Raw genomic sequence first — 27,462 nt, forward strand, 5'->3', positions numbered from 1 at the left:
ATCCGCTTCTCTGCCTCTATGCTCCATGCTCTCAGTGTTGTATATTCTATGTCACTGTTTCCCAAACTGTGGGTCGAGACCCACGTTTGGGTCGCGGACCAATTTTTGTGGGACGCGAGACTATGCCCTTTTTTCCATTTCCTATATTAAAGAAATTAGAAATATATGTATTTCGAAAGATTTTAATAAGTTTAAACAAAAAAAGTCACAACTTCTCATCAATAGTATTTCATGAATAGCAGATCCACACGCTTGTAGATTTGCTATTTTTCACTAGTTTGGGTCCTGAGCAAACTTCTAATTTCTCTTCTGGGTCTTGAGCTCTTCGATCTGTATCTAAGAAAGAAAGCATGCAAGTTTATGCAATATCAACAACTTAAGGCACTCCTTTTCATATCTTGTTTATTGCATTTTTTGGTACATTCAATTTAGATTTGGGATTTTCTAAATAGTTTTGTACAGTACAGACATGGAATATAGTGACGTTCTCTATCAAAAGACTCACAGAGTGGCTTTGTACTGTTGAGCGCTTTTCACACTATCGCGGATTTAGATTTTCACTCTCACGTACAGTCACACACACACACTCAAAAGAACAAAAATAATATCAAAGTAAGAACAGAAAGTCTACTGCAATGTCACCGTGCATATAATCACCATTTGAATCTGTGCAAAATCACAATAACAAAACTAAATAATCTGAATGTAGGGAAAGACAACTCAATCAATACCAGACAGTAGTAATGCCTCCACTATGAGTCTTAAAGGAGTAGTTCACCTGACTTCTGACTTATTTTCTATCAATTACAGACCCCATGAAGCCTTGAATTCATGGAGATTTTGTTTTCTCGCATTCCTGAGACAATATTATTACATGATGAAAAAAAATTCAGGTCTTCATGGCATGTGTAATTGATAGAAAATAAGATATTTTTTTTGGTGAACTACTCCTTTAAGTAATATAAAATATCGAAATTCAATAAATCAGATCAAGGTGTAAGAAAAAGTGTACAGTAGTTTTACTGGCCCAGGAGTGGACACAAACACAAATAGATACACAGACATACACACATGCTAAAAGGAAGTGAGGCACGGTACACAAAGATCTTAATATACATTCATTAAGTGTTCATCTATTCTACAGCCAAGGTCTAGTCTAAGTACAGTACATGACGTCATTGTATCGTTGCTTCAGCCGTCAAAAGTGCTTCAGAGAACATCTCAGTAAAACGAAGATCTTTAAGGTATGAAGAGAGAAGGCAAAACAAACAGAAGGAGTTGGGGTCACTTGTTTTAACCAGTGGTGGAAAGTATTTACATTTACTCAAGTTCTGTACTTAAGTACAATTTTGCAGTACTTTTACTGTACTGCTTTTCCAATTTTCAATACTTTTACTTCTCAAATATTGTACTTTTACTCCACTACAATTATTTGAAAACTTTAGCTACTAGTTACTTTGTAGATTTGAATTATTATCACAAAACATAACTGATCTACAAGCTCAAAAAGTGTCGCGATGCGATACTTTTGGTACTTTAAGTATATTTTGATGCCAATACTTTTGTACTTTTACTCAAGTCAATTTTGATTAACAGACTTTTACTTGTAGCAGAGTATTTCTACATTGCAGTATTGATACTTTAACTTAAGTAAAAAAAAAGTACTTTTTCCACCACTGTTTTTTAACACTGCTGCAGTTACAGAGGGCATGAAGACATGGTGTGACAATGACATTTGGCAAAAGACGTACAGAAAACATAATCTCACCCTCACTGTTTCAAGATGAGTTTGGCAGGAACAAAAATCACGCACATCTCAAATAGTTCAAATATTTGAACCCGGACTTAGGTCAACAAACACAGGTAGGGCAGCAAGAATAAGAAATCTATAAATATAGTACTGTATGTCACTGGACTCTGTGACAGACTTGATAAAAAATATTTAAAACTTTTGTACAGTTCATTATTCGTAGAAATATTTATAACATTCATATATTTTCTAGTAACAATATGTACATCTACGGTATAGAGGTGGTGGGGGCAGGGTGGTTGGTTGGTTGGGTATTCACCCCCACCCCAAAAAAGAAAAAGAACAACTCGTATGGCGTCACAATGAGGTCAAAGGTCGAGTGGTCTTAAGTAGTGCTGTACATATGAGTTGCCATGGAAGGTAGTAGTGGGGTAGCATTTGGGTATCAAGAGTTGCGTTTGCATTTCATTAGTGGGGTTGCACGAGTAGCAGGGTTGCACGAGTAGCAGGGTTGAATTTGGGTAATGGGGGTGCATTTTGAGTAGCAGGGTTGCATATAGGTAGGTAACATGGTTGCATTTGGGTAGCAGGGTTGCACTTGGGTAGTGGGGTTGCATTTTGAGTAGCAGGGTTGCACTTGGGTAGTGGGGTTGCATTTTGAGTAGCAGGGTTGCATACAGGAAACACTGCTGCATTTGGTTAGCAGGGTTGCATTTGGATAGTGGGGGTGCATTTTGAGTAGCAGGGTTGCATATAGGCAACATGGTTGCATTTGGTTAGCAGGGTTGCATTTGGATAGTGGGGGTGCATTTTGAGTAGCAGGGTTGCATATAAGCAACATGGTTGCATTTGGTTAGCAGGGTTGCATTTGGATAGTGGGGGTGCATTTTGAGTAGCAAGGTTGCATAAAGGTAACAGGGTTGCATTTGGGTAGTGGGGGTGCATTTTGAGTAGCAAGGTTGCATAAAGGTAACAGGGTTGCATTTTTAGTAGCAGGGTTGCATTTGGGTAGCAGGATTGCATTTGCAGTTCAAAGGTACATTGTATGTGTTTGTGTATGTATGTCTTAACCCATTAAAACTGGGGAAGCATCTGTGTAATTTTAGATTTTTGCGTTGGCTATTCAAAAATAGCAGATATACAAGCTCACAGCTCGTCACTTTGTGCCGCGCTGCAAGCTTGTACGTCTGCAATTTCTTTTTTACATTTTTGAAAAATCTTGCTACTACTGATTTTGGAAGGCATTTGTAGAATGTGCCTCAGGTCTTAATGGGGTGAAGTGGTGAAAGAGGCATGTCACGTGCATCGATCGACACGTCGTGTTCCCCGTGTCCCTGCTATGTGACAGTGTACAGCTCGTCCTTGCTGCTCTGGCAGAGTGTGTACCCGCAGATCTGCGGGCTCCAGCTGAACCTCCAGCCTCGGACCCAGCCCCACGAGTCCCTGTGCTTCTCCCTGGGCGGCAGGAGGAACACGATGCTGACGGCCACCAGCACGTGCCACAGCGAGTGCGTGTAGTAGTAGTTGTCCTCGGTCTCGGCGAAGATGTACACGCACACGCCGATCAGCGCCGACACCAGCCCGGGGACGAGGAAGAGCATCCAGCGCTTCCAAGACGGCGGATAGCAGTGTCGCTGCCGCACGCCCCTGTATACCTGCCGGCGGGGGGGGGGGGGGACACACATCAGACACGCAGGGGTTTGAATAACAGCAGGTTTATGTTCTTTACGATAAATAACGGTTGGAGTGACTTAGAACTGAGTTCAAAGGTAAAAAAAAACACCTGGTTTCACAATGCATGCTACAAGCTTGTAGATCAGCTATTTTTGAATAGCTGAAGGATAAAATGGGGCTTAAGTGGTTAAAATGTCATCGCACATTGCATCAACTAACAGATACAGTACAGGGAGGGAAAAACTGCAAGCCATTCTGGGATACACTATATATATATCATTATAAACTAGATTATCAAGTAGAAATCTGACCAAAAAAAACAAAAACATTAAGTGTCAGATATCCTTAAATCAAATATCCATACCAGTGGTTCTCAACCTTTTCAGGCCATGACCCCCCAAAATAATCATATCTGTACTGGGGACCCCCCACCCTGACAAGCACTTGAAATTGTAGGAGTTGAGGCATTACATTTAGTTCGACTCTGTTCCACAGATAAATATTGTGAAAATATCCAATCTACAAGCTCATAACGCCTCGCATACATTTTTGCCTCTCTTATATTATTTGACAATTTGTTTGACCAGTTTTTAATAGTGTAGTTTGTGGATTACTTTTGATGCAGTAGGTCGAATGGTCTTTTTTCTTTCAGGTATTAAAAAGGTCTTAACTCATTGAGAGCCAATGACGTCTTTTGACGGCCGTTTTCAGTGTGCCATTAGTGCCAATGACGTCTTTTGACGTCACCTAAAAAAACATTTTTTTTTTTTTTTTTTTTTTTTGGGGTATTTTTATAATTTTTTTATCTCAAAGGAACTAGGAGAAAACGATTTTCAAAAAGTTAATGCTCCATCCACTTCAATGTTAAAATGTAAACGGAGAAAAAAAATCACATTTTTCCATTTTTCCTGCCTGTGGCACAGGGATCAACAAGCTTGAAATAAGCCTGGCAGTGAATGAGTTAAAAGCCCTTAAATTGTCACTTCACTGTCATCTGGGGACCCACCCCAAATTCATGTGACCCTGGGGGGGGTCCCAACCCACAGGTTGAGAACCACTGCTCTATACCTGTATGTAGACTTACCCAGGTAGAGGCCATGGTTAGAGAGGCAAAGAGGATGGGGCCCAACATGTTCCACAGACCCCTGCGGTCCAACTGCAAGGACATGGCTATCAGCAGAGCACCTAACATGAACATAACCTACACACGCGCACGCACACGCACACACACGCACACACGCAAACACAGAAAAGAGATCAAATTAAAAGAAGTATCCAGGGTTGCCAGATCTGCTTATTATAATTTCCCCACAAGATTGTATTTGAAAATAGCCGATCTATAAGCTCACAACGCGTCGTTGTGAGCTTATAGATCTGCTATTTTCAAACAGCTGATGTATATGTTAAAATGCTCATGTGGCCCATAGTCGCTTCTTTTGGGCTGGTTTTCCTAGACCTGGTTGCTTGTTTCTCTCACAGAATCTGGCAACACTGGAAGTATCATCATTTAAACTCTAAATCATAATTTACTAGTCCATACCCAGGGATGTGCACTGGTAAACTATAAGCAGGCTTTTGTGTTAATATGTGCTCGGTATGCGTAGTTTAACTTTTGGAGCACTGCTGATTTCACAGGACTAATTAACAGCTTAGATTTGGAAAAGTGAAACAATGGCGGTCGTGGCTGTCTTCGTAGGCTAATGGTCAATTCTTGTGTGAAAGTTCAGATCGATTGCTCTACCCACTGAGGAGAAAGACTTGTTCGGACCGACAGACAGACAGAGTTTCCTTAAATTAATAGTTAAATGTATACTTCATTGCAAATAAATGATTTTCAAGCAAACAATGAACAGTGATGCAATGTTTATTTGTGTGTGTGTGTGTGTGTGTGTGTGTGTGTGTGTGTGTGTGTGTGTGTGTGTGTGTCTTATTTGTTGCAAGTTGTTGTCTTACATGTTTTTGTGTCTCTGGGAGGCGGGCCATGCAGAGGATGGTGACCCAGAAGGACGAGACCGAGCCCAAGAAGTCACAGTACTGTAGGGTATCGTAGTCCATTATGCACAAAGCAGCAACTCCCGGCTGGTCACAGGCATGGTAGAACTACAAGTATGGAGGTGAGACAAGTGCATCAGAAAGGCTTGACCCGGTACTGCAGGGTGTTTTAGTCCTTCATATGTCTGTATACAGATATATGCAGCATATATCCAAGCCCCCAGAACCGCGGTAGAACAGTGTAGCTGCCGTCACCTGGTGGTCAAATCTGGGATTGCAAGACTTCCGCATTTAAAACGCTACTACTATTACTACTAAAACACATGCTTCTATTGTTTTGAAACCCATTTGAGCACCAACATTTCTCTTTTTCCCGCCCATCAACGTACTGTAACTTCATATGACTTACACAGCTGCATTAACCACTTTCAACTCTGTGTCCCTATTTTGGGATGTCATTATATTATGAGCAAATACTTATCAAACATTTTCAAGATGTTACAAAGTTTTCCAAAAATGTAAAGAAACTTTTAAAGAGAAAAGAAAAATCAAAATTTCAAGTTTTCATTATCATTAATTATCTGAAAGATTGGATTTTTTTGTTACGAGGTATGTAAGGCTAAAATTGGTTAAAAAGGTTAAAAGAAACCCTTTATTTATTCTCAAAAAGAGCATTGAGGTTTACCCTCATTTGCAATACTATAAATCAGTCGAATACTAAAAATCAGCATTTGTGAATGAATGTCCTAGTGTGTGTGTGCGTGTGTTACCGTGGAGAAGAACATGGTGAAGATGTAGACGGAGGCCTCGGTGATGTAGCAGCGTCTGACGGCCACCACGGTGGCCGGTATGAACATGAGGTTGCTGATGGTGAGCAGCACGGCGGCCGTCACCTGCCGACCGACCGACAGAGCTGACCGGTCATCAGTACAGCCCCACCCACTCCAACCTGCACACGCACACGCGCACACACACACACACATTTTGGTTGCTGTCGGGGCAGAAATTAGCCCATCTACAAGCTCACAGCATGCAACGCCCTATTTTTACATTCCTTTTAAAGTATAAAATGATTAAATATGTCAGTCATTTCTTTGTATATTTAAGTCATTTGTCATATCTGCCCTGTGCAACTTCTCTGATTATGAGAAATGTAATTTGTTCCAATTGTTGTGTGTGTGTCCTACCGGCCTTGCAGGCGCAGGCAGCATAGAGGTAGGTGTAGGATCTGAGGAGTCTACATTCTCCATACACCCCACAGTCGTCCACACAGGCGCTGATAGACACTTCAGGCTCCACAGAAACCACAGAGACGTTACCACAGTCACTGCTGGGAGGCCAGGACGCACGCACACAGACAGACACACACACACACACACACACACACACACACACACACACACACACACACACACACACACTTTACAATTCAGGCATTTAGCATGCTTAACCCATTAAAAGCATCTGGGTAATTTATACATACGTTTCTCAGAAAACTCTTAGGATTTAGAACAGTGGCTCTCAAAAATAGCAGATATACAAGCTCACAGTGCTTCACTTCGTGCCACGCTGCGAACATGTACATCTGATAGATTTTTTAAATCTTAACTAATTTTGAATTTATTAACACAAATCTTCTCTTCTTTGAGGGGTCCCTGGCACAAAACATTTTCAGATGGAAAGGGGTCCGGGGCCAAATACATATCATTTTGGGGGTCCTGGCCACGAAAAAAAAGTGTGAGAACCACTGATTTAGAAAGCAATAGTAGAATCGGTCTCAGGTCTTAATGTGTTAATCCAGAGCGACTTCAGTCTAAACATTATAACAATCAAAACAATAAATAATATGTACATTGAAACTATAGGATGCCAGGTCAAACAAATGAACCTGGTATCTGTCTAAATAACACAGGAAGACAACAAAATGTCATCACATTCCAAGTCAATTCTGTAAACAGAGTAAAGTTACAACAATTTATGTCTTTGTAATGTGTGTGTGTGCGTGTGCGTGTGCGTGTGCGTGTGTGTGTGTGTGTGTGTGTGTGTGTGTGTGTGTGTGTGTGTGTGTGTCTGTGTGTGTGTGTGTGTGTGTGTGTGTGTGTGTGTGTGTGTGTGTGTGTGTGTGTGTGTTACCTGTTGCAGGTGAGCTGCAGGGTGAGGTACCAGGTTGCTGACTGGGGGAAAGGCAGCCTGACCTCTGCCTTGGGACTGCTGGTGTTCACACGCACACTGTAGCCTGGGAACAGAGCTAAACATGCAACACAAACTGTCAGACAGGCTAACCGTGACAGGCTTTTGATTGATTGTGCAGGCTCAAATATTATTTAGTACATGTGTCGGGGCAGAAACCCCTCATCTCCATATTTTCAGTTTTTGTGTAAATTTACGGCCTACTTGATCATACTACGGCGTCACACAAAAGCATCAAAAGTAGCAGATCTACAAGCTCGAAGCACGGCACGAAGAGACGCGTTTTGATCTTGTAGATCTGCTACTTTTGAATTTGAAATCCTGAAAAGTAACAGTTTTGGACACGTTTTGGCTCAAAAGCGTAGCTTATTAACCCATTAAGGCCTGAGGTTCCAATTCTACAAAATGTTTTCTAAATCCTAACAGTTTTTTTTGAAAAAAACGTATGTTACTTTGTCAGTGGTTCTCAAACTTTTTCATGTCAAAGACCCCAAAATGTATATGTATTTGGCCACGGACCCCCATCTCAAAATATTTTGTTCCCGGGACCCCCCAGAAGCAAAGATTTGAGTTACAAATCTTTGAAAATATATACAGTATATTCAAAGATTTGCACAAATGTACTTGATTTTTCAAAAATAGCAGATCTACAAGCTCGTAGCGCGGCACTCGGTGCCGCGCTACGAGCTTGTAGATCTGCTATTTTTGAATAGCCAAAGTGTAAAATAATGCTTTTTTAGCTCAAATAAAAAAATGACACAGATGCGTTCCAGGTCTTACTGGGTTAAAATAAATGAATAAGCTTATTAAAACAAAATGAATACAAAATAATGTCGCTATAACTCTCTATTAAAATGAGACAGGACAGTCACAATTATTACATAATCCTCTAGTCGCAATTATTTGAGATGATCACAATTATTTTTTGCATAATCGTCAAAATCTTTTATGATGAAAAATACATTTTCAAATATAAAAAAGCAGAAATAGCAGATCTATAAGCTTACAACACGTCACTTTTGTGAGTCGTGACGCATTAAGTAAGCTTGTAGATCAGCTGTTTCCACTATTTCTTTGCGTATTTAAGTTATTTGTCATATCTGCCAGTTTGCCATTTTTTCATTACGAAGCCTAAAAGCCAAACAGAAATGTAATTCATATGTTCGATGCCAAAAACACAATTAAATCGTTAATCGCAAATTATTTGTAGGACAACTAATTGTCAAGTAAAATCTTTTCATCGTGCCAGCCCTAAAAACAGGTCTGAATGGGCTAGAGAGAGGATTTTTCGGCACACTTTTCTTTCTAATCTTGTGTCCACTGGTTGTTGGAGTACAAAATGGGCCCAAACCTGATAAAGCCAATAGGTGACATTCATATTATTTCCCCCATGTATTTCAAATGTCTTTCACTGGTGAAAATCTGTATTTGCCAGTGAAATTAAATCACTCTGCATTGACTGGTTTCATAATATATGTCAGAACTCCTGCTGTATAGTGACTGCACTGTAGTCTGCAGATGGACAGATGGACCTCTCCAGCAGTGATGTTATTGGTTGAGATATAATGCCAGCATAAGAGATCTACAAGCCTACGGCAAAGTGTGACACACAGAGTATAAATATAAAAAACATACATACTATAATAATAATAATCAGATTCATTTCATTTATAATGTTTCTAGTCTGCTGTCACCTGTTTGGCAGGGCTCAGAATTGTTGAGAACGAGGACAGGAGCCCAGGGAGTGAGACAGGCCACCACACTGCTGCTGTTCCCCAGAGTAACGTTAGTCTACACGCACACACACACACACACACACACACACACACACACAGTGGTGTAAAGTAACCAAGTACATTTACTCAAGCACTCTACTTACGTACAATTTTTCAGTAATTTTTTTCAGTTTTCAGTACTTTTACTTCTACTCCACTACATCTTAAGGCGGTTACACACCGGCGAATATGCGAATATACGCAAAATTCGGGCTCGTTCCGAATAATTAAAAGACGCTTTTTTCGCTCCGCGAAACTGGTGTGGAAGCTTGCATTGACTTTATAAGGTTTTAAAAAAACCCGTATTATTCGCATGAAAAAAATCGCCCCAGTGTGTAAGGACCTTTAGACTTAGAGGCAAATATTGTACTTTTACTCCACTACAATTATTAGAAAATTATTAGTAGTTACTTTGTATTATTACAAAAACACACATTAACCACTTCAGCCCTACACACATTTCGGCCATTTTAAAATAGCATGTAGATCTGCTATTTTCGAAAGATTTTTACACATTTTAAAACTTTGAAATTTGGAACTTGAAATGGGACATTCTGCATAATGAGTACTTTCTACTTTTGGTACTTTTTTAAGTACATTTTGCTACAGTTGGCAGGGATCAGTGTGAAACAGCTCAGCAGCACCTACTAGAGTTTGTGCATATACTGTGTAGATCAGTGGTTCTCAAACTTTTTCATGCCAAGGACCCCCAAAATGATATGTATTTGGCCGCGGACCCCCATCTCAAAAATGTTGTTCCAGGGACCCCCAGAAGCAAAGATTTGAGTTAAAAATGTTCGCATAAAAAATAATAATATATATATTCAAAGATTTGCATACATTTTCCCGATTTTTCAAAAATAGCAGATCTACAAGCTCATAGCGCGGCACTCGGTGCCGCGCTATGAGCTTGTATATCTGCTATTTTTGAATAGCCAAAGTATAAAAGGTTAAAATTATTGTGATGCTATATTAACACATTTTGCTGGGGACCCCCTGGTACCCCCCTCAAGGACCCCTGGGGGGGTCCCCGGACCCCACTTTAAGAACCACTTGCTGTAGCTAGTCAGTGAATACTCACGGTGTTGAGGGTGAGCTGGAGGTTGAGCGTGCCGCCGGTGGCGTGAGTGCCCACGGGGTAGGAGAGGAGGGTGGGGTTGGTGCGCGCCACGCTGACGTTGGGCCCGTCGACCGGGGTGTAGCGCAGCGACAGCACGTCCAGCTCCTCCGCGAGCACCGGGACGCTCCACACGCACCCCGACAACGGTGGAGGAGGAGGAGGGGGCGACGATGGCCTGGACGTAGTAGGGCTGTCACCATTACAGATTTAAGTCGACGATTAGTTGTCACCAGAATAATCGCGATTAACTCTTACCCTGCCAGAGTTTTTTCAGAAACAGTCTGTAGCCTGCCAGGGTTTTGACCGATTTTGGTACCTTTTCGCATAGCCACAAAATATTTTTCTCAAGTATGATTGATCCCCAGAAAATTTCTAATCACAGATGAGATTCAGGTGTGGTTTCACAAATGTCAACGAGGTCAATTTGACCTTGTTGTCATGTGTTGTTTGATGTTTGAAAATAGCTCAAAACCAGTAGTTTCAAACCAAAAAACATTGTGAATTGTTTGTCTGTTTCAATTTCAACATTGAAGTGGATGGAGCAGCAATTCTTTGGGAATTGTTATCTCCTTATTCGTTTGGAATATCGAAAAGGTGTCAATCTTAAATAATTAGAGAATCTTTTTAGAATTTTTTTTTTTTAAAGACGTTTTTAAACGTCTTTGGCAGGCAATAGCTGAAGGCCCAAAGACGTTTATAAACGTCTTTGGCAGTTATAGAGTTAATTAAAAATATATTTCTGTTTGCCTTTTACGCTTCGTAATCAAAAATTGCACAGGCCAGATATGACAAGTAACTCAAATAAACAAATAAATTATTGACATATTATATATAATTTCATACATGTAAAAATAGCAGAAATAGCTGATCTACAATCTTACATCGTGTCACGTAAGCTTGTAGATCTGCTATTTCTGCTTTTATTTACTTTTTAAGATGTGTAAAAATGTTTCAACGATTATGACGATCATGCAAAAAATGATTGCGATTATCTCAAATAATTGCGATTAGACGATGATGTAATGTGACATTGGGACCTACCTGGATGATGATGAAGCGTTGCTAACAGTGGCCACCTCCTCGGCGGCGATCGCCGAGCCGTTGCCAGGTGAAGTGGCGTTGCCGTCGTCGCTGCTGCTGCTGCTGTTGCTGTTGCGCTGGATCTTGCTGAAGTCATCGCCCCCCGCCAGGCCCACGCTCTTCGGCTTACAGCCCACTGGGAGAGAGACGAGGAGGTAAAGATAGATGCATTTAAACCCGAGGCTGATTCTACAAAATGCCTTCTAAATCGGTAGTTCTCAAACGTTTTCGTGCCAACTAAGGACCCCAAAATGTATATTTATTTGGCCGCGGACCCCCATCTGAAAATGCTTTGTACCAGGGACCCCTTTGTCCCTGGTACAACATTTGTGTAAAAAATGTCAATGTTATTAACACAAAATAATTTTTAAAAATAGCAGATGTACAAGCTGGCAGCACGGCACTGTTCTAAATCCTAAGGGTATATACTTATGTTGCTATATGTGCCTCCTCTGTCTAGAATCATCATGGTTTTACCAAATTTAGTTTGTTTTTCCTTATTATTTGCATATTTAAATAGCATTTTTGTTTTAAACCATGATTTGCCACTGAAAGTGTAACCTAATAAAAGATATTAACCTTGACTACTAAATGTAAAATCATATAAGAAGGAAATAATCCTAATTTTAAAGGGGATTTCTTTGCTACAGTATTGTATATTTTTTGCCACTGGTCGTTTTCCCCCTTCAAATTTTGTTCAAGGCCTCTGACTTTGACTGACGTTTTGACTTGCGTCTTCCTCAAGAGTCAAAACTCTGAGACGCAAGTCGAAACGTCAGTCACCCCTGCAAAAATAATAAACACGTGCAGACCAGTCCAGTGCTCCAGTATATTTAGTTTGGGCAGTCTCTCCTGAAGTGCCCAGGTATTATTTTCTCTGTGACACATTTGTTCTGCCAGACAGAAATACCCAATAATAATAATTAAAAAAAAGTTATTTTTCACTATATTTTATTTCATCTTAAATAATCGTGCATTAATCGTAATCGAGGCAAAAGTTTGAAATAATCGTTTGAATATTGATTTGAAGTCATATCGCCCCCCCCCTATAGAGCACCGAAGTCTGACATTACTGCCGCTAGAGGGCGCTATCCCCCTGGGTCACAACGTTATTTTTTGTCTTGAAAATCCTATAGGGGAATCTTAGATCGCGTCATATAAGAACTGTGTTCCAGAAATAAACAAATCAGCAGGCCGATTTTATTCATATGGATATGAAGCATCAGCTGACGGTGAAAAGGTACTAATTTATCCAAAGGGTAAGAAATAAAAATCTCCAAACACAGATGTTATCAAATGTAAACATACCTGACAAAATCACCGGGTGGTTTGTTTATTTTTGGAACACAGTTCTTATATGACGCAATCTAAGATTTCTCTATGTGATTTTCAAGAGGAAATATACCGCTGTGAGTGACCCAGGGGTAGTGGGAGTGACCCAGGGGTAGTGGGAGTGACCCAGGGGTAGTGGGAGTGACGTCAGGACTTCGGTACTCTATTATCCCATTCAATACGGGAATGCATCTGTGTCATTTTTAGATTTCTTTAGCTATTCAAAAATAACAGATCTACAAGGGGTCCCTGGAACAACATTTTGAGATGGGGGGGGGGGGGGGGTCGGTGCCAAATACATATCATTTTTGGTGGTCCTTGACATAAAAAAGTTTGAGAACCACTAATTATTATGATTATAGCAACATACCTTTTTTTTTTTAAGTTAGGATTTAGAAGACATTTGAAGAATCCCCATGAAGCAAAGATTTGAGTTAAAAATGTTCGCTTATATAGATTAAGATTAAAAGATAGATTAAATCTAAAAGATAGATTAAAAGATTTGCACAAATTTTCACGATTAATAATAAAAAAAAAAGGCAGATATAGAAGCTTGTATATCTGCTATTTTTGATTACGTCCCATTCACTCACCTGAATAGATCGACGTGACGTTGAAGGCGACGGTGCGGTTGTCACGGACGGCGCTCTCCACGACGACTCGTATCCAGGTGTTCCAGGGCGGGGCCGAGAGGGTTGCCGAGCAACCGGCGGCGGAGCAGTTCACCGTCACCACGCCCGCCTTCGCGGAGGCGGAGCCGAGGCTCAGGACCAGCGGACAAGCTGCAGTGCTCCCCGGCTCCTCCCCCGACCACGAGCAGTCACTCACGGAGACGGAGAGAGACGAGGCGAACTGTGGCACGAACGACCTGGAACACACAGAATGTGCACAGTAGTTGCTGTCAGGGACAGAAACCTTGTATCTCCATATTTCAACTTTAACTAAATTAACTTAAATTAAGGGGGAAAAAATGTCATCGCGACCCCCTGTTCGCTTGTTACGGGCCGTTGAATACACCATGTCTCGTCAAAAATGCAGAGTAAAACCAGGGAGGCGAGATACAGGCTTTTTTCTAAATCGATTAACAAGGAAGTGAATGGAGGAGTAAATCTTGGGATCCCGTGATCTCCTGGATCTGTGTGTCTGAGCATGAAATGGTCACTCATGTGTCAGCGAACAGCACCATCTAGTGGAAAAACACTGAAAACACCTCATCAAAGGTGTCATTTTCCAAAAAATAACAGTTTTGGACATTTTAGGGGCGGCCATAGCTGAGTGGTTAGTGAGCCAGAGGCCCTGGTTGCCCCAGGTTCGATTCCAGGCCAGGCCAGCATATGTGTCGATGAAATGAAATTTGTCCCTGAGCAAGACTCTTAACCCCTAATTGCTCACAGGTTCTCATTGGAAACAAGACCGCAAGGACTTTCATGAACGACCTGTTAAAAGGAATTATCCTTATCCTTATCCACCCGACAGTAACGTCATGTAAGCACATTAATTGTACCTGGGAGGATTCCCATGTCTCTGTCCAATAGCAGCACACAAGGAAAAACCAACAGTAGACTAGTGTATACAAATACGAATGTATGTCTTATAGTATACCCACTCTTTCAGCGGGCATTCTCCCTTCTAGTGTACGGAGCAAAAACTATAGTTTTTTGTGTTGTCACTTGTACATGTTTCAATACATATTGATTCGGAATATTTGAAACTACCGATACCAGCCATGCCATATTGCCATTTCCCTTATGACTCTGCTTATCTCTGCCGAGTGGAATAATAAATCAAACGGCATTTCTCTCACCAGCGACACACACACACACACACACACACACACAGTCAGCTCTCGACCCGTCTTGTTCGCTCCCCTTGGAAATAGCTGTCACAGTGTTATAGCTTGTGAGTGTTAGCTTGCTAAAGATGACAAATGCCCAGAGCCTCTGTAAACTCTGTGTAAACGCTCTGGACAAAATTCCTCTTTAGGGAGAGATCTCTAGCATGACCTGGCGTGACTGTTGCTAACATAACAAATCTGTAGTACGTTTTGCGATACTTTGACTTTTGAGTATAATGACGATAATGATACTTTTATTAACCCTTTAAGACCGGGAACGCATCTGTGTCACTTTAGATTTCTTTGGCTATTCAAAAATAGCAGATATACAAGCTCATAGCGCGGCACCGAGTGCCGCGCTATGAGCTTGTAGATCTGCTATTTTTGAAAAATCTTGAAAAATATATTTAAAATGTATTTCCAAAAACTGTTAGGATTTAGATTTTTTGAAAGAATCGCCTCAGGTCTTAATGGGTTAAGTATGTTTTGTCATTTTAAGATCTCTATTTGGATGTTTCAATGCTGGCGACATTGTGCATTTCCCTTTTGGGAAGTAAAGTATATCATCAGCACTATATAACTATATACAATACTTTTTCCTTGAAACAGGCATGCAAACAGCCCGAGGTGAAAAAGGTGACAACATGTTGTTTTCTTTCGGGTCAGGTGTCACACAATTGCCCTATTTGGGTTCAAAAAGGTGACTGTAGCTGAAAAGTGACACTTTTGCATGTCTGTTGAAAATATCAGATTTATTAGCTGAATTAATTAAATTACCTAACTAAGAGAAAGCACACAATGGGTAGATTCAAAATGGACTAAACAGGGTAGGTGTGAAAGAAGAGCCCACATGGCAACCCTGTGGAACATCACTCTGGGCCCGAATCTCCAAGCTTGGCCACCAGGGGCAGCAGAGACCTGGGGAGAGAGGTCAGCACCATGGAGAGCGAATATCTCTCTCAGTCAGCTGACTGATGGGAGGTATTTATTTACCATAATGGAAACCTTGTATGGCCATGGTTACTTTTAATACTTTTCATTGGATAAATAGTTATAAAACCCATAGACAGGCTTAACCACTTGTCACTACATGTCAAAGGTAGCAAAAATATCCAATCTAAAAGCTTGTAGAGTATAGTAGGTTTGACATGGAGGGGCTGGTTGGACCACCTACATACGGGCTATAGATTAGAAGCTGTAAATCTCTCTTTCTTCCTCGTGGCGGTAAGCTACAAATTGCAATGAAATGGAATGTTGAAACTTGGCAGAGAGAGCGTCAGACTCTCTCCTGTGTACCGATGTCTGCAATGTATTTGTTTTGCGTAGGCAAAGTAGGTCGAGAGTAAAAATTTAAATACCCTGACCAGGGATGAAGTTATGTTAAAACCCCTGTTTTCAACTCGCCTTTGTTTAAACTTCCCCTCAACATGTACACACAGTAAATAACCCCAGTACCGGTATGTACACAGTACACACACAGTAAAAATCCTCAGTGCTAATTTAACTCTGACAATGTAAAAATTGCCCATTATTGACACTCTCCTGCCTTCCAGCTCCACACACACACACACACACACACACACACACACACACACTTACTTGAGGCGTACAGGACTGTCGGGGGCTGCGGTCTGGAGGAGGGGCGTGGCCTGCTGTAGGATGGGCGTGTCAACAGCTCTCCTGACTGACAGCTGAGGCAACAGGAAGTATGTGCACGATGGAAACCCCTGAAAGACAAAATGAGTTGTTTTAATTATCCTTGTTGTGCATGAATAAATAAATACATCACTGTGCTGGGTCACACTCCTCTTGCCTTCTCTGCAGCGTCAGCCTGTGTGGAATGTGGTCGAGCCAAGATAACCTGTTCGCACTGTTGCTGTGGGACAGGTTGCAGCCAAATGTGGGTTTATTGCCAAGTTCAGTTTGCTGTCTCACTAAGTCACTATGATTCACTATCAGTGATAATGAATCATAGTGAGACATAATCACACTGTGGCTGTCTCACACTGTGATTCACTATAACACTATCATTCATTATCACTGCTGTTCCTAAACTGTGACACCTGGAGGCCTGTACTACAAAGCAAATTCAACGTAGCCAGGATATCTTTTCATTATCTGGCTTCACTAGCCCCGACAACCGCAATCACGCAAAGCGCTAACACAATGGTTGTTATCAACTCGTTAGGTCAACCCAACATTACCCAATCTAGCCATCTGGCCCTTTTAGTTCAACAAAAAGGGCCGGTGTTTGCAGCATATGACCAATTGCAAACATGGACAACTCCATTGGCAGCAGGGCAGCATATTTCACAAAGGCAGAGCGAACTATAAACTTAGACAAATATGTACAGTACATGTATTATATTGCTGGTTGACTAGGGTTCTTGCTGCTTATTCCAATATTGCACTTTCTGATTACTCATTGGAAAGCACCTGGGCCCGGTGCCTCCAGGAGGCTATAAAAGCCCCACCCTGGCCAGTCTCTAGGAGAAGCCTGAGAGAAGCAGACCTGTCTCCACCAGCTCCAAACCCCATTCTCCATGCCCTTATCATTATGATTATGTTCTTCCTTTCCATCCACACACCTCGCACCACACCATGCTCCACGCATCCACATCTACACTACTGATTACTGACTTCACACCCCATAGGATCCTTATGTTCTGTTCATACTTCCTTAGTTCTTTGTTATTAGGTTTTGTTTAATAAATATGTACTTGCTTTACAACTTCAACCTGGTCTCCTCCCTAATGTTTGTCACGGCCTAGAGCCAAGCTGTGACAAATGGGGGCTTGTTCCAAGTGAGTATTTTTAAACTTTAAAGTTAAGTTAAAGTTAAAGTATTGTGTTGCGCGCAGTTACTGAGCGTTTTTTGAAAGCCGGTCTTGAAGTAATTGGGGGATTCCCCGTGACCTAAGTTGGGCCAATCAAATGCGTTTGGGAGGGCCTAACTCGGGATTCCCTTTTTCTTTGTTTGAAGCGGTTTCAAAGTGTTTTCAGTGCATGCTGTGTTTTGTTTAACGTTTCGTTATCGTTACATTACATTTTTTTATTCCCTGTATTTTTTCTTTGAGCATGGAGATTTGAATGTATATGGACTAATTGTTTTGACACACTGATACTGACAAATTGAGTATTCACGTATAGGAGCTACTGTTTGTCCCATGTTAGGCATAAGCCACGTTTAGTTTTTAAACTTTCGTGGATTTGTTTTTTTTCTTGTATTTTTGTAATGTTGGGGTGAACGCGGTAGTAGCAGTTGTCTCGGGAGCACAGTATGTGGCTGACAGCGTGGTTATCAACTGATTACGTTGTCCCCTGCGTATATATAGTGCGTAAATACCCCCGCAACACCTCATGAAGAGCTAGGGTGAGTTATATAAGATTTGATTAGGCAGCTAGGGGACGCTCCTGATTACTCAGTTACAGGTTGTATCAGTGTTTTATTTAACTGTGTCCAGTATACATTCAAGTAATAATTGAAATGGCTCAAATTGATGAATTTGTCGCGTCGCCGTCAGAAGATTTTTTGAAAAGCTGTACAAAGGAGCAGCTCCTAGAAATTGCTGACCATTATAAAATTGACATTGGGGACAGGAGACTTAAAGTACAGACAATTAACTCATTCCCTGCCTAGAACGACTAAAACGACTTTTGTCCTTTAAGTCCCCACTGCCAAGAACGACTAAAACGACTTTTTTTTTAAACCCAAAGACCAAGGAGATATGATTTGTTGAAGATCTAGACTCCCATCCACTTCCTTGTTAACTTAAAACTTAAACATTTTGTATCTCGGCTCCTGAGTACTTTGTTTTTTAAATTAAAAATCTCTGGCAGTGGGCAAACGCAAAAAAAAAAAGTTCTGGCAGTGAATGAGTTAAGGTAGTATTAAGTGCTGTTTTGGAAGATATGGGTATCTTGGCAGGTATTGAAACAGGGGAGGGAGACGGTGCAGCGGTGCCGCCACCAATCCAAAATCTGTCATTTTCAGAACAAAAAGAACTGATGCTTATTCAGCTAGAAATGGAGAGGACCAGACAACAGCTTAAAATTGAAAAAGAAAGAGTTGAAGTAGAGCGAGAGAGAATTGAAATGGAAAAATTGAGAATTAATCTGCAGAGGGAGAAGGTAGAACTTGTCAAGGAAGGTAAGATGGACCAGAAGATGTTGGAGGGAGGAGGAAGTGTAGCTTCAGAAAAGCAACCTTTTGATTTGGTGAAGAGCTTGCGTTTGATGCCAAAGTTCAGTGAGAAGGAGCCTGAAACGTTTTTTTCACTTTTCGAAAGATTGGCTAATTCGAGAGGGTGGCCTGATGCGGACCGGACTGTGATTCTGCAGTGCGTGCTTACTGGGAAGGCACAGGAGGCGTATTCGGCATTATCAGTAACGGAAAGTTTAAGTTATGCCACTGTTAAGTCTGCTGTTCTTAAAGTGTATGAAATGGTGCCTGAGAGTTACCGTCAGCGCTTTAGAAACAACAGAAAAGACGACAAACAGTCACATTTAGAATTCTCACAGGAATTAGTGATCAACTTTAACCGTTGGCGTATGGCTGCAGGTGGGAGCACATGTGAGGGGTTGTGCGACTTGATACTGCTAGAGCAGTTTAAAAATGCAATTCCCAGTCACATAGCAATTTATATCACCGAGCAGCAGATTAAAACTGTGGCAGAAGCAGCCGTTTTGGCTGACCAGTACGTCTTGACGCACCGTGAATGGGTACCACGGGGCTCCCATATTATGCATCAGGAGGGCACCGCATCCAGCCATGGCGACGGCGGGCGCAGCGCACCTTTCAGTAGGAATTTTAAAATGGAGGACGGGACAAGTTGGGCTGCCTGTGATGGTGACAAAACATGTCACTATTGTGGCAAGAAGGGTCACATTAAAGCAGACTGTTATTCACTGAAACAGAGAGAAAAAATGGAGGTGAAGTCGGCAGCGGCTGTTGCGCCGGTGTCAGTGGTGTCAAGGTCGGAAGGTCCTTTACATGGGAACGAGAGGAGTCTCAGCGATGTAGACGAGGCGTACCGTCCATTCGTGGAGAGGGGATTTGTCTCCCTTGCTGGGTCCGGTGAAAAAGTACCCGTGACAATTCTGCGGGACACAGCTGCACTGGGCACATACGTGCTTGACTCTCTCCTGCCATTCTCTGCACAGTCTGCTACTGGGGGTGACATGTTGAGCCGTGGTATGGGCATGTCCATAATCCCTTCTCCTATACACAAACTCAATCTTGAGTGTGGTCTGGTTCAGGGCGAGGTGGAAGTGGCGTTGCGCACGGCGTTGCCGATGGCTGGGGTCGACGTGACAATTCTGCGGGACACAGCTGCACTGGGCACATACGTGCTTGACTCTCTCCTGCCATTCTCTGCACAGTCTGCTACTGGGGGTGACATGTTGAGCCGTGGTATGGGCATGTCCATAATCCCTTCTCCTATACACAAACTCAATCTTGAGTGTGGTCTGGTTCAGGGCGAGGTGGAAGTGGCGTTGCGCACGGCGTTGCCGATGGCTGGGGTCGATGTTCTCCTCTGTAACATGCATGCTGGGGGCCGCGTGTGGGCAAATGTGTCGCCACCACCACTGTTGAACCATGTAGGTCCTGCTACGCATTCTAAAGGGGTCAGTTCAAATGCTACGGTGAAAATGAAGCGTTCATTTGGTCGGCGGGCTGAACGTCGGCAGTTCAGAACAGGTAAACAAGTGCTGGCTCTTTTGTCCCTGGCCTGTCCTGCTCCTTGACAGCCCTATTGCTAGCTGAAACACCAGGATCCAGCTGTTGAGGGGGGATTAGAGTCCAGGGGTGTGCAAAGCCAGGGCTCTAAGGCTGTTATTACACTCTAGTAGTAGACACATTTTCTGAAAGTATTTGAGTCTGAAATTGTCAAATTTAATGTTAAAATTGTGTGATGTAAAGTGCACTCAAGTGTTTGAATTTTGGGTTTGGTTATTTGTTTTGTATTTAAGTAGTGTTCAATGGGGAGCCGTGGTTCCTAGTGGGACCACGACTTTAAGGGGGGGGGGGGGGGGTGTGATGCCCCATATTATAGTCTGGGTGGTTGTGGGTGTGATGCTTTGCATTAACTCTTGCCCTATAGGGGAGCAGGGTGGGGCTGATTACTCATTGGAAAGCACCTGGGCCCGGTGCCTCCAGGAGGCTATAAAAGCCCCACCCTGGCCAGTCTCTAGGAGAAGCCTGAGAGAAGCAGACCTGTCTCCACCAGCTCCAAACCCCATTCTCCATGCCCTTATCATTATGATTATGTTCTTCCTTTCCATCCACACACCTCGCACCACACCATGCTCCACGCATCCACATCTACACTACTGATTACTGACTTCACACCCCATAGGATCCTTATGTTCTGTTCATACTTCCTTAGTTCTTTGTTATTAGGTTTTGTTTAATAAATATGTACTTGCTTTACAACTTCAACCTGGTCTCCTCCCTAATGTTTGTCACGGCCTAGAGCCAAGCTGTGACAAAGAAAAGTAATAAAGAGCAGTGATGCAGCGCAACAGACACACACACACACCCACCTTCTGTTCAATCCTCCCGTCGTCTTCCGGCAAGTGGGCGGCGATGTACCAGTCCCCGGGGGCTGGGTCAGAGAGGTTAAAGGTCACGGAACTTTGCGAAGTCACCAGCAGGGACAGAGAGAAGGCGGGGCTCCACAGCGTGGTGTTGGGAAACACTGTGCCCACCGGGTTTATGACCGGAGGAGCGCCCCATCGCATATGACTGGAAAACAGACACACAATACACAATGAGTAAAGAAAATGTTTATTTGGGGCGGTGGTGCTCAAACTGCTGAATTTCAAGGAGCCCCGGTTTGGTATGCAACTATGCATTAGGCCACGGACCCCAATAACTCCATAAGTGTGTACAATTTAGGCCTGTCCCCGACTAAGGATTCATTAGTCGGGGACATACTAATGTATGAAAAAAATAACAAAATAAAAAGAAAACGATTCACAGGAGGCAGGCAGTGATCACCCCATGTGCACAGTGCACACGCCCCCATGTGTGTATGTAATATGGGAGATATAGTCTAATCTGATTGGCGACTAGCCAATAGTCGACTGGCAGTGGACTAATGCAACACCAAAAAATATATATATATATTTTTTTTTTCATGATTCGACTGAGAGACTGATTCGACTGCCAATCTCTCAGTCAAATCATGCAAAAAATATGTTATGCAATAGAGGAACATTCCATTTGGGCTGTAGGGGTGCTTAGTGTAGCGTTGTAAAATGTCTTACTACCCTACAACTAAATAATGTCACAAGCCCTATATACTCCGTACAACCATTAGCGAAAATAGCCGATCTACCAGCTCAATCAGGCAATCTACAGTACTAGCTCACAACGTGTCGCTTTGCGCCCTCGCCCCATGCCCAAAATCAGTACCTATTCATGCCCAGTTGACAGATAAGGCCCTGATAAAGTCCAGGCCATACCGTACTACTGAAGCTCCCGCAAGTTCATATAGTCCATGAGCCAGACAAGATTTCATTATCGAAAGAGTGGGCAAAACCATACCTATATTAAATTGTTCATAGGGTCAATACGAGTAAATAAATATATGATAACCTCTCCACAGGAGCAGCTTTTTCATGGTTATCAGACATTTTGTTAATTTCCCCATACGTACATGACAGGTGAAAAAATTACAAAATTTAAAAAAGAGTTATCATAATGAAACTTCCTGAGTTGATTACTTACATGAAGACAATGATTTATCGTATTACAAGTGTTCTGAAATTGTATATTTAAATATGCAAATTAGGCATTTAGTCCATGAGCCAGAGGACCCAAAATTGAGCCAGATATTGAATATTCCCTCGTTAAAAACCTTTGACTCCAACATCTTAACAAAATGAAATAAGTATGTTGACTCTGCCTTTGTCCAATGTTCCAATGTTGATTCTGGAAAGTTATGCAAATTTGGGCATATTTTCCTAATGCCTAATTTGCATATTTAAATATACAATTTCAGAACACTTGTAATACGATAAATCATTGTCTTCATGTAAGTAATCAACTCAGGAAGTTTCATTATGATAACTCTTTTTAAAATGTTGTCATTTTTTCACCTGTCATGTACGTATGGGGAAAATAACAAAATGTGTGATAACCATGAAAAAGCTGCTCCTGTGGAAAGGTTATCATATATTTATTTACTCGTATTGACCCTACGAACAATTTAATATAGGTTTGGTTTTGCCCACTCTTTCGATAATCATTGCTCAATTTTGGGGCTCTGGCTCATGGACTAATAGATGAATCATGCTCTTTTACTCCGTCTAAATAAACGTTTGGTTACCGCCGCGCTCCGACTACTCTGGTGCGATATCCTCTTAGACTTAGATCAACAACAATTATAAAAGTCATGGGTCACACCCGGAGTGGCAAAAGTGAGTTTACTTTTGTATCATTTCTTACATGTCTCTTCTACTCCGTCTCACATGCCAGATTTAATTAATTGGAGGCAATTATATATACTGTATTAGTTCCTGCGCCGTTTGGGTATTAATTCGACTGGCTGGCAAAGAGATCTGGCAAAGAAACAGTCTGGAGCAGCGGTTCTCAAAGTGGGTTCCAGGGACCCTCAGGGTTCCATGAAGGGTCACTTAGTTACAGACCCTTACAGGTGGGGATGGGACCAATCCCATATGAAAATTACACGTCACGATTGTTGTGGCAAAAATAATTGTGATTAACAATCACTTATTAATAATCAAAATATGCTTACAACTTAAAATGCCACTTTTGTTAACCACTTGAAGCCCAGGCAGCAACCCGTTCGCCAAAAATAGCCAATCTACAAGCTCACAACGCGCTGCAAAATTTTTGGCGAATCGATTTGTGTACAGCGAAATAAGAGCGTACCAAATGCGCTCTTTACAGGTCCATTTTATCAAGAATAGAGGGTTTCAGTGGTACTGAATTTGCAGCTCAACAAAAAACAATTCATCCTAGTGTATGTCGGAGGACAATTTCACGATAAATTAAAATCTCCGCCATACGATTATTGTGAGCGTTTTCTTTTATCACGATAAACGATAACGATTATCGTCCCATCCCTACTAACTCTGAGAGTGGTCCATTTGGTTCCACTCTCAAGAGTTATGGGGGTCCTTGAAATTAAATAAGTGTGAGAACCACTGGTCTGGAGGAAATCAAAGCGAGAAAGAAGAAACGATGGCAGCCAGGTGGAACATCTCAGTAACTCACATGCTGACGTTGTGCTGCCCACAGTGGAACCCGGTGCCTTTGGTCACAGAGAACAGCCAGCGGGCGACCGCCGCGTCCTCAGGGATGTGGAACCTCTGCAACCTCACACTGCCAAACCAGCTGTACCGAGACAGCTTCTGTGCAGGCTTAGATGACACTTCTGATACCAAGGTCACCTGTCCATCTGAAACCACACACAACAAACAAAAACACCCTGTATTTATTATATTATAGCGTGACAGAGCTCAGTTATGTGTTTACATTAAACACTTTAGCCCTATATCTGTATACTTAACTTCAGATGACAAATAGCAGAAATAACTGGTGTACAAGCTCTTTTATTTATTTTCACTCTTACATAAGCAAAATATTTGAGGTTTTTTTTGCATAAAAAATAATAATAATAATTGAAAAATGTCTCAACATTAGGACACCAGGGATACATATAATTTGAGATTTTAATCTACTACTGATACTGGAAGAAGCCAGATGTGCATGACTGGAGTGAAAATGGCCGAGTTGTCACCTTTTCTACATTGACATACTTTAGCGATAATAGTATTTTCTCTGGATTATGAATTGTGTGTATCTGTGAGTGATTCATGGTGTGTAAAATTTGATTAATTTTATTCCTTTTTCTTCTCCCTATTTGTTTTGTTTGTTTTTTGGGCGGTGAAACCGCCCCTATAAGTGAGGTTTGGATATTTGTACAACAAATCCTGCGCTGTGATTGGCCAAAAATGTACCCCGCCTAACCCTGCACCGTGATTGGCCAATCACAGTCTATTCAGGACTGTGATTGGCCAGTGTCACATGACACATGTGCATAGCCCTATATAAGAAACCATAACTTTAAAAAAACAATACATTTGTTTTTTTAAAGTTATGGTTTCTTCCATCATAAAGAGTGTTTCAATAAATGTATTTATTTTTTGTACATGATTGGTTGACTCCATTCAGCATTGTGATTACTTAGGAAGACACCGCCCACTTCACACAGGGTGTGATTTTTTCAATAAAACACAACATTCATATCGTATATCTCATATCACGGTCATGTAGGTTCATAATCACAAAATATCCAGACTTCAGCATTAATAATGGGAAGGTTACATTACTATAATTTACACTGTTTGTTAATTTCTCATGAAAAACTCTATTACAAGATTCAAAATTTGAGTAAATGTGAGTCTTATTATTGTTTGAAAAGCTCAGCTTTTCCAAATGCAACACATTCATAAACTCTCTTATCCAGACCTCATATGTTGGTACATAGACTAACTTCCAGTTAAGGAGAATATTGTTTTTGCTACAACCATACCCAGAGAAATAGCTTGAGATTCAAATGTATTTACCCTATTTAAAACATTTGTTACACAGAGAATAGCAACCAGAGGACTAGGTTCCCAGTTCTTCTCAAATGCTTTAGAAAAACATTCAAATACACTATTTCAAAATCTAGTAAATTGTTTAAATGACCAAAAAGAATGTGCCAATGATCCATGTGCCTCCTTACATCTATTGCAAAGTGGGGATACATCAGGGAAAATCTTATGCAATCTATATAATACATAAAATAACCGATGTATTGTTTTAAATTGTACCAAATTGTGTCTGCTATTTATTGAACACTTATGCACACTTGCAAGACATAAAATATATTTGTATTTCTGTTCCTTTTTGTGTATGTAACAGATACAGCTCAATGCTCCAGATTTAGGAGGAACTATTGTAAGATGATAATAAGAAATAGCAAGTACTTGAAAGTCAGGGTTTAATGCAACTGTATTCGTGTATAAATAATAAATGCTATACAATATAATAACAATCCGTGGGTAAACTGACTGAGTATACACTACATAATAATTATAATAATTATTATTATTATTATTATCATTATGATACAAACAAGATCAACAACAATCTGCGATGTGTGCAATGTGTCTAAAATATCTCTTGACATGTGTATGCATATTTACATTGTGTGCATGTGTGTGTGCAGTATGGTTATTACCACAGTGTAATTACTACCTCTGTGTACCAAGCACGGGCAACAACACTTAGGAACGTTAGACTATAGACACTGCATCATATTGTATGTACATAAAGGGGATACAGGATAGGTGGGCACTAGGGACATCTGGGCACTTCAATGTGAAATTGGCTATTTTGTCCAAAATGTTAAAAAACTAAATATTTGAAGTCTTAAGTAATGTAAAGTATACATGATGTGAGCATGCATGGTACATCATTATCAGACTTAATTTATCCTTCAACTTCTATTCTTGTTTATGCCCCAAAATGACTGGATATACAGGTTTTGTAGCAATTGTAGAAATATAAGACCTCAATTGTCGTATGTTTAAGCATGTTCTAATATATCTAAAAATATCAAAATACCAAATACCAAAATATCTCTTAACATGTGTGTATGCATATTTACATTGTGTCCATTTGTGTGTGCAGTCTAGTTATATTTTCCCTGTGTTACTGTTATTACTACCTTTGTGTACTGCGATGTAGAAATAGTCTGTTACAAGTAAAAAGTCTGGTGCTCAATATTTACTTGAGTAAAAGTACAAAAGTATTGGTATCAAAATGTACTTCAAGTGCCAAAAGTAGAAAGTACTCATTATGTAGAATGTCCAATATCACAAGTTTTCAAATGTATAAACAATCTTTTCAAAATAGAAGATGTACAAGTAGATCTGCTTTTTTCAAATAGCCAAAGTATATGTGTACAAAGGACCCCAATGGAAACAAGCCATAGTACTTTCTTGGGGTTAAAATCCTCTTAGCAGACCTTGTATTGCTAATAAAGTATTCAATCAATCAATATGTAGGGCTGAACTGAAGTGGTTAATGCATGGTTGGTAATAATAATACAAATCTACAAAGTAACTAGTAACGTTTTCAAATAATTCTAGTTATATTACCACAGTGTTACTGTTATTTCCTTTGTGTACCAAGCAAATAAATGAAATGTATGTAAGATCAGACATTCTATCTAGGGCTAGGGTACACTTAACGTTAGGACATCATTCCAAACAACCACTTCCTTCCTTCTGTCGTCGACACACACAGGCGTTTAACTAAAGCTACCTGTCAAGTTAGCCAACATGCTAATATAAATAGAGACCTGTCAAGTTAGCACACATGCTAATATAAATAGACACCTTCATGCAGTAACGTTCCAGACAGACTTACCGTCTCCTAATGTCCCCACGGTCAGAGCAATAAACAGCACACTACGTACAACATGTAGCTCCATATTTCCACTGTGGTTTTATGAACAGCTACATGTTTCTGAGACAATAACATCAGAGGCAGGTGTTACAGTATGTGTGTGTGTGTGTGTGTGTGTGTGTGTGTGTGTCTACTGTTTCATGCAGTGTTGCCAGGTTTCGCGAGAGAAATAAGCAACCATGTCTAGGAAGACTAGTCCAAAAGAAGCATCTTAGGTCACAT

The 27,462-nt window shown here is 41.1% G+C and overlaps 1 protein-coding gene across 2 annotated transcripts; it reads right to left on the reverse strand.

Annotated features, from left to right (window-relative positions):
- Positions 1-384: 384 nt before the first annotated feature.
- Positions 385-27,355, reverse strand: pgap6 (post-glycosylphosphatidylinositol attachment to proteins 6). Of its 2 annotated transcripts, none has more exons than XM_080441130.1 (14): positions 27,202-27,355; positions 23,995-24,178; positions 21,294-21,495; positions 16,347-16,474; positions 13,507-13,781; positions 11,543-11,717; positions 10,463-10,691; positions 9,301-9,397; positions 7,550-7,664; positions 6,604-6,743; positions 6,187-6,365; positions 5,378-5,524; positions 4,509-4,625; positions 385-3,405 (listed from the first exon to the last, which is right to left on the reverse strand). In XM_080441130.1, exons 1-14 carry the CDS (start codon positions 27,263-27,265, stop codon positions 3,088-3,090), a joined length of 2,370 nt encoding a protein of 789 aa, XP_080297256.1. In that variant the 5' UTR covers positions 27,266-27,355; the 3' UTR covers positions 385-3,087. The 2 variants fall into 2 exon arrangements, with proteins under 2 accessions (XP_080297256.1, XP_080297255.1); XM_080441129.1 differs by having other exon boundaries at positions 6,604-6,746.
- Positions 27,356-27,462: the final 107 nt, after the last annotated feature.

This window comes from Gymnoscopelus braueri, assembly GCF_963280865.1.
Source record: "Gymnoscopelus braueri genome assembly, chromosome: 10".
Classification (NCBI taxonomy): domain Eukaryota; kingdom Metazoa; phylum Chordata; class Actinopteri; order Myctophiformes; family Myctophidae; genus Gymnoscopelus; species Gymnoscopelus braueri.